The sequence below is a fragment of the Ovis canadensis genome, chromosome 12, assembly GCF_042477335.2.
Source record: "Ovis canadensis isolate MfBH-ARS-UI-01 breed Bighorn chromosome 12, ARS-UI_OviCan_v2, whole genome shotgun sequence".
NCBI classification, from domain to species: domain Eukaryota; kingdom Metazoa; phylum Chordata; class Mammalia; order Artiodactyla; family Bovidae; genus Ovis; species Ovis canadensis.
This window is the reverse complement of record NC_091256.1, coordinates 88,271,269-88,279,691: the sequence shown is the minus strand read 5'-3', so window position 1 is coordinate 88,279,691 and position 8,423 is coordinate 88,271,269. Positions and strand designations below refer to the sequence as shown.

The window sequence follows — 8,423 nt, the reverse complement described above, 5'->3', positions numbered from 1 at the left end:
CCCCAAACTCCCCAAGCACTGAAAAAAAAAAAAATTACTTGTTTTTGGCTGTGCTGGTTCTTCGTTGCCACACACAGGCTTTCTCTAGTTACGGCGAGTGGGGGCTACTCCTCCTTTGGACGAGCAGACTTCTCACTGCGGTGGCTTCTCTTGTTGTGGACCGCAGCTCTGGAGCAAGGGCTTCAGGAGGTGCGGCTCATGGGCTGAGTTGCCAGTGGATTCTAGGGCAAAGCACTGCAGTCAGAGGGAAAGGGGAAGACAAGAGGTCAGAGGCAGCAGGTGGCCTCCCAGATAAGGAGGCCAGAATAGCTTGAAGGGCATCCACGGCGGACGCCTCCAGATGCCTTGGTAGAGGACCTGGTGTTTACCCTAATCGGCTGGGCAATCACCATGAGGCCCTCAACAGAGGAATAACATCGTTCTGGCTGTTTTAATAGGATAACTCTCGCTGCTGTACTGAAAACAGATTTAAGTAGAGCCAAAACAGGAAGAGAAGGGCAGTCAGTAGGGACTTCCTGGTTGGTCCAGGGATTAAGAATCCTCCTTGCAATTTAAAGGATGCAGGTTCATTCTCTGGGTGGGGAGCTAAGATCCCACATGCCAGGGAACAGCGAAGCTCATGTGCCATAACTGCTGAGTGTGCACACCATGACTAGAGAGACTGCGCACTGCAGCCATCCCACGCGCCACAGCTAAGACCCGACACAGCCAAATAAATGAATAAGACGCTGTTTAAAATAAAGAAGAGCAGTTCATAGAATAAGGCCAATCCACTACTCAAGCGGTGATGGTGGTTTTTACCAGGGTGGTATTAAGGAGCTGCTGAGAAATCACATTCTGAATTTATTTTGGAAAAAGGAAAAAAAAGTCAACGGCTTTGCTGAAGAACTTGATCTGGGTAAAGAAAGAAAGACTGACTCTGTCTTGATGAAATATGTGAGCGGAACAACCATCTTCTTCAACGAGGGGAAATATAGGAGAAGCAGGTTCACCAGGGTCCAGGAGCTCAGATTAGGACTTGCAAAAGGCAAGACGCCTTTTAGACAGCCAAGTGACTGTGTTGCTGCTGGTGCAAAGTACAGATTTCGTCTGTGAGTCATCAGCATGTAGATGGCATTTAGACCTGTGAGCCAGAATGAAATCATCCTGGGAGGGAATATAGACTAAAAAAGGAAATGGTCCAAAACCTGAAACTTGGGAAACTCCAAAACTTGTAAGAAAATGGGAGGAACCAGAGAAATAGACAGAAAGGGAGAAGCCAGAGATGTGAAAGGATTTGGGGTGTCCTTCCAGTAGAGGGTGGCTTTCAAGGGATTCAGCCAGGAGGGATGGCCAGAGATGGCCACACCTCCTTCAAAGCAGCCTGGGGTGTTGGGGGCTGGCTCCTCCGTCCTTCTGAATAGACACACACTTCAGGGACAGCAGTGAGCCGGCAGAACAGGGAGCCGAGGGGACAGTCGAGGACTATGCGATAATCTCAGGTCAAGTTCCTTGGACTAGAGCCATCAGATTGTCTACAGAACGTGCCCCTGAGACGGCAGCTTCACGGGGGATGGGGAAGCCATTAAATACTGTGAAGACACACAAAGACCAGAGGTGAGAGCTCTGCAAGCTTCTCACAGGAAATGGGGCTATTTGCTGTACTTCAGCTGAAAAGTGTCAATGTGAAGAAAGTATATATATATATATACAGAGAGGGAATTAAAAGTATATATATATATAGAGAGAGAGAGAGAAAACGCCAAAAAGGGCAAGGGAAGCTTGACAAATGTCCTCTGACAGGTCAGTGCAAAGTCTTACAAGGTGGAGAAGGGATCACTGGGGTCTTGGAAGATCAACAAGTTTGGTTCCTTCAAGCTGACATTGGAAATGGGCTTCACAGGCCTTGTTTTCCAGGCAAATATAAGAAAGCTCCTCCAGGCAAAAGGAAGCGCCTTTTTCTCTTTTAATTGGAGGATAATTGCTTCACAACGTTGTCTTGGTTTCTGCTGTCACTTCTGTCGCTCAGTCGAGTCCGACTCTTTGTGACCCCGTGGTGTGCAGCACGCCAGGCTTCCCTGTCCATCACCAACTCGTGGAGCTTGCTCAAACTCATGTCCATCGCGTCGGTTTCTGCTGTAGGACAACATGAAATCAGCTGTAGGACAACAGGAAATCAGCCGTAAGTGTGCATATATCCCCTCCCTCGTGAGCCTCCCTCCCCGCCCCCTCCCCCACTCTCTAGGTCATCACAGAGCGCTGAGCTGAGCTCCTTGTGTCGTGCAGTAGCCTCCCAGTAGCTATCTAGTTTACACATGTGCCGTGCAGTGCTTAGGCACTCAGTCACGCCTGACTATTCACAACCCCGTGGACTGTAGCCCGCCAGGCTCCTCTGTCCATGGGATCCTCCAGAAAAGAATACTGGAGTGGGTTGCCATGCCCTCCTCCAGGGGATCTTCCCGACCCAGGGACTGAACCCAGGTCTCCCGCATGGCAGGCCGATTCTTTATCAGCTGAGCCACCAGGGAAGCCCGATTTTGCACATGGGAGTGTAGATATCAATACTGCTTTCTCAATTCACCAGAAGGGAAAGGCTGAATAAAGACATGGAGCGATGTCTGTGGGGTGGAAGGGTTGATGAGCCGTGGGGTCAAAGAGGGAGAGGAAGAAGAGGGTCCGAGGAGGGGACAGGAGTCGGGAGGGCAGCTTCCCCGCCTGGCAAAGGGTGCACAAAGAGAGGACGGCCAGCCTGGACCCATCCATGCTCCATGTGCCATTGCTCAGCCGTCATGAAGAAGTGACGGGAATAATCATTCTGTGCTGCAGACCAAGCCTTAGCCTTTGGCCTAAAAATCGCAGTTCACAGTTTTGAAGCACCTAGAAGTTCCAGGCCTTCAGGGAACCAGAAATCCATCTATTTTTCACTATTGTTCAGACTCCAGGACTAAACCTACATGGGCAGAAGGAGGAAGGGTCACACAATTAGCAGAAATATGCAGGGGAGGGGATGGGACAGACAAGAAGAGGAAGTCTGAGCAAAAACGAAACTTCAAGCAAGAGAAACTACAAATTATAGACTAAACGTTTGCTAAACGTATAATTATAGCTATTCAAAACTTTCAGCGTTACGATGCCCTCAATTTAAGTACGAGGAGAGCCAAGAGGCATTGACTCCAATCCTTCAACAGTGAGATACTTCCAAAAAGCACAGAGTTTCTCTGTAAGGTTTTGCTATGTTTTGGTAATTTTTTTCATTTTTCACTAATGAAAAAGAAATATGAAAGTATTTAGAAAAGAGAATCAAAGAACAAAAATCTAAATCTATACTATGCCGATTCTTACACTTCCTTTTCACAAAGTTACAGTGAGTGATACGTGTTCTTTCTCTACCTCATCTGAGAATTCAAATCTCGCCTACTCTTTGGAATTTGTATATAAATACATAACTTAAATATTCAATTTATTGTTCAAAATAATAATAAATTAAAAAATTATATAATATACATAATAGCAATCAACAGTATCAGTAAATTGTGTGGCTTACATGGTTCCAAGTAAAAATCATCAACATTAACACAGAAACCAAACATGGTTCATGCCACTCAAAGAAAATTGTGTTATTTGGTTTAACTTCTAAATACAAAAGAAAAGGATAAAATAGAAATAGAATAAACAAGAAGATGAAAACAAATGATTCCAAATAAATTGAACAGGAAAAATTCTAGGGGTTTCCCTGGCAGTCCAGGGCTAAGATTTCTCCTTCCAAAGCAGAGGATGCATGTCTGACCCCTGCTCAGGGAGCTATGATCCCACAGGCCTCCCAGCCATAAAACCAAGACAAGAACAACAGCAGCAATATTGTAGCAAATTCAATAAAAACGAAAAATGGTTCACATTTTAAAAAATCTTTAAAGATTTGTATTTGCCTAAAATAAGCATCTCTGAGGAGGAAGTTTCAGTAATCGAGACCTAAGTTAAGCCAAATCTCACTTTGCTTTGTTTTTTTTTCTAATTGATCACCTAGCATTTTATTTGATCCATATTTTAACTGTGTTTTATGCAGAGGGAAAAGCCAATTGATATTGCTTGTTTTCCCTGTCACCTTTTTCATGAGGAAAAGAGAAATATGGAAGGAAAGAGAGAGATTTCTGAGAAGAAAGATGATTTGGGTTGGGGAGAGGGAAGGACTTGGTTGACCTTGAGATCAGCTCAGTTCTTCCACTCAGGAGCCCCTGACCTCGGGGCTACCCCTCAGGTTTTCTGAGACGCAGTTTCCTGAGACTGGTCTTGCTTATTTTATACACACTCTACCGTCTGTGCTGATGAAATCGGTATGTCATGTGACAACAATACCCATTCCCAGGGCTGCTGTGAGAATCTGATGGGTGAGTGTGCGGAAATACGCATCGTAGTCATGGAGTATCAGAGGCAGTTCTGTTGGCATTTTGTTAGCAAACAGAAAAAGAGATTCTCGTCGATTAACACCTCCACAATACAAAATATTTGAGAAACAAACTCAAAACCTGGGTTATTAACATATAACATTTTTTAAACTTTTTATTTTATAATAGAAAATAGCCAATTAACAATGCTGTGATAGCTTTAAGGTCGCCGGAGATGGATGGATCGTGGTGGAGAGTTCTGACAAAACGTGGTCCACTGGGGAAGGGAATGGCAAACCACTTCAGTACTCTTGCCTTGAGAACCCCATGAACAGTGTGAAAAGGCAAAAGGATAGGACACTGACAGATGACCTCCCCAGGTCAGTAGGGGCCCAAAATGCTACTGGAGAAGAGCGGAGAAAAAACTCCACAAAGAATGAGACAGAGCCGAAGTGAAAACAACACCCTGTTGTGGATGTGCCTGGTGATGGCAGTAAATTCCGATGCTGTAAAGAGCAACACTGCATAGGAACCTGGAATACTAGGTCCATGAATCAAAGTAAACTGGCAGTGGTCAAACAGGAGATGGCAAGAGTGAACATCGACATTCTAGCAATCAGTGAGCTAAAATGGACCGGAATGGGTGAATTTTATTCAGATGCCCATTATATCTACTTTTGTGGGCAAGAATCCCTTAGAAGAAATGGAGTAGCCATCATAGTCAGCAAAAGTCCAAAATGCAGAACTTGGGTGCAATCTCAAAAATGACAGAATGATCTCTGTTCGTTTCCAAGGCAAACCATTTAATATCACAATAATCCAACTCTGTGTCCCAACCACTAATGCTGAAGAAGCTGAAGTTGAAGGGTTCTGTGAAGACCTACAAGACCTTCTAGAACTAACACCAAAAATAGATGTCCTTTTCATCATAGGGGACTGGAATGCAAAAATAGGAAGTCAAGAGATACCTGGAGTAACAGGCAAGTTTGGCCTTGGAGTACAGAATGAAACAGGGCAAAGGCTAATAGAGTTTTGCCAAGAGAACACACTGGTCATAGCGAACACCCTCTTCCAACAACACAAGAGACAACTCTACACATGGATCTCACTAGACAGTCAACACCAAAATCAGATCGATTCTATTCTTTGAAGCCAAAGATGGAGAATCTCTACACAGTCAGCAAAAACAAGACTGGGAGCTGACTGTGGCTCAGATCATGAACTCTTTATTGCCAAATTCAGACTTAAATTGAAAAAAGTAGGGAAACCACTAGACCATTCAGGTAAGACCTAAATTGAATCCCTTACAATTTTTCAGTGGGAGTGAGAAATAGATTCAAGGGAGTAGATCTGATAGACAGAGTGCCTGACGAACTATGGATGGAGGTTCATGACATTTTATAGAAGGTAGTGATCAAGACCATCCCCAAGAAAAAGAAATGCAAAAAGCAAAACGATTGTCTAAGGAGGCCTTACAATAGTTGAGAAAAGAAGAGACGCTAAAGGCAAAGGAGAAAAGGAAAGATATAAGCATCTGAATGCAGAGTTCCAAAGAATAGCAAGGAGAGATAAGAAAGCCTTTCTCAGTGATCAATGCAAAGAAAGAGAGGAAAACAATAGAATGGGAAAGACTAGAGATCTCTTCAAGAAAATTAGACATACCAAGGGAGAATTTCATGCGAAGATGGGAACAGTAAAGGACAGAAATGGTATGGACCTAACAGAAGCAGAAGATATTAAGAAGAGGTAGCAAGAATACACAGAAGAACTGTACAAAAAAGACCTTCATGATGCAGATGGTGTGATCACTCACCTAGAACCAGACATCCTGGAATGTGAAGTCAAGTGGGCCTTAGAAAGCATCACTACAAACAAAGCTAGCGGAGGTGATGGAATTCTAGTGGAGCTATTTCAAATCCTAAAAGAAGATGCTATGAAAGTGCTGCACTCAATATGCCAGCACATTTGGAAAACTCAGCAGTGGCCGCAGGACTGGAAAAGAAAGAGAGTTCCAGAAAAAATCTCCTTCTGCTTTATTGACCATGCCAAAGCCTCTGACTGTGTGGATCACAACAAACTGTGGAAAATTCTGAGAGATGGGAATATCAGACCACCTGCCCTGTCTCCTGAGAAATCTGTACGTAGGTTAAGAAGCAACAGTTAGAACCGGTCATGGAACTACAGACTGGTTTCAAATCAGGAAAGGAGTATGTCAAGGCTATATATTGTCATCATGATTATTTAACTTCCATGCAGAGTTTATCATGAGAAAGGCTGGGCTGGCTGAAGCACAAACTGGAATCAAGATTTCCAGGAGAAATATCAATAACCTCAGATATGCAGATGACAGCACTTTTATGGCAGAAAGCAAAGAAGAACTAAAGAGCCTCCTGATGAAAGTGAAAGAGGAGAGTGAAAAAGTTGGCTTAAAACACAACATTCAAAAAACAAAACTCATGACATTGCCATCACTTCATGGCAAATAGATGGGGAAACAGTGGAAACAGTAAGAGACTTTATTTTGGGGGGCTCCAAAATCACTGCAGATGGTGACTGCAGCCATGAAATTAAAATATGCTTGCTCTTTGGAAGAAAACCTATGACCAACCTAGACAGCATATTCAAAAGCAGAGACGTTACTTTGCCAACAAAGGTCCGTCTAGTCAAAGCTATGGTTTTTCCAGTGGTCATGTATGGATGTGAGAGTTGGACTATAAAGAAAGCTGAGTGCTGAAGAATTGATGCTTTTGAACTGTGGTGTTGGAGAAGACTCTTGAGAGTCCTTTGGACTGCCAGCAGATCAAACCAGTCAACGTTAAAGGGAATCAGTCCTGAATATTCATTGGAAGGACTGATGCTGAAGCTGATGTTTCAATCCTTTGGCCGCCTGATGCAAAGAACTGACTCATTAGAAAAGACTCTGATGCTGGTCAAGATTGAAGGCAGGAGGAGAAGTTGATGACAGAGGATGAGATGGTTGGAGGGTTTCACCGACTCAATGAACATGAGTTCAAACAAGCTCTGGGAGTTGGTGATGGACAGGGAAGCCTGGTGTGCTGCAGTCCATGGGGTCACAAAGAGTTGGACATGACTGAGCGACTGAACTGATTTTATAATGGAATATAGCCAATTGACAATGTTGTGATAGTTTCAAGTGGACAGCAAAGGGACTCAGCCCTATATACATGTATCCATTCTCCCCCAAACTCCTCTCCCATCTAGGCTGCCACATTACATTGAGCCAGTTCCCTGTGCTATAGAGCAGGACCTTGTTGCTTACCCATTTTAAATATCACAGTGTGTACATATACATCCCAAACTCCCTACCTAAAATTTTCAATGTTTTATTATTCTCAAAATATTAGCTTTGATTTTAAAAGGGCCTTAACTCAGTTACAGTAAGTAACCTTTCGAAAAAAGCGAACCATTAGTTGCTCAGTCATGTCCGACTCTTTGTGACTCTATGGAATGTAGTCTGCCAGGCTCCTCTGTCCATGGAGTTCTCCAGGCAAGAGGGCTGGAGTGAGTAGCCATTCCTTTCTCCAGGGGATCTTCTGAACCCAAGGATCGAATTCAGGTCTTCCATATTGTGGGCAGGTTCTCTATCGTCTGAGCCACGAGGGAAGCCCAAGTGGCCCTTGGAGTGGTCGAAACAAGCCCCTCCTCCTATGATACAGTTCAGATTCCCCCCAGGCTCCTGGCCCCAGCCACTTCCTCACTGCCCACCTCCCCTGGACTTGACCTTCCCATTTGTTTGCAGTTTAGATTGTCAACTCCAGACCAGGGTGGTTTTGTCTCTACAGAAGATCCTGTGAATACACTTTCCAACTCTCCCATGGGTAGGCCTATAGTTATTTTTTTCCTCCCAGAGCCCTGGCTGAGAGGAGATTTTTCTCTACTTTTGGGTGGGTTTTTCTATCCCTCCTAATTACTAGGAAGGTGACTCTTCAAGAGTCAGGTGAAGACAAGACTGAACCAGTCTAACTTCCTACTTTGAGTTATGCTCAAAGCCCTTTTCTGTGTGAGTGGACACCTCTCCCAACATTCCACTTTGCATCTTTT

The 8,423-nt window shown here is 44.1% G+C and overlaps 1 protein-coding gene across 1 annotated transcript in view; it reads left to right on the top strand.

Annotated features, from left to right (window-relative positions):
- Positions 1-1,389: 1,389 nt before the first annotated feature.
- LOC138415785 (histone-lysine N-methyltransferase SETMAR-like) overlaps positions 1,390-8,423 on the top strand; it is an 8,704-nt gene continuing 1,670 nt past the window's right edge. Inside the window, exon 1 of the mRNA XM_069544342.1 lies at positions 1,390-2,161. Coding sequence (XP_069400443.1) covers positions 2,128-2,161 — 34 coding nt within the window. The 5' untranslated portion in view covers positions 1,390-2,127. The remainder of the gene's footprint in view (positions 2,162-8,423) is intronic.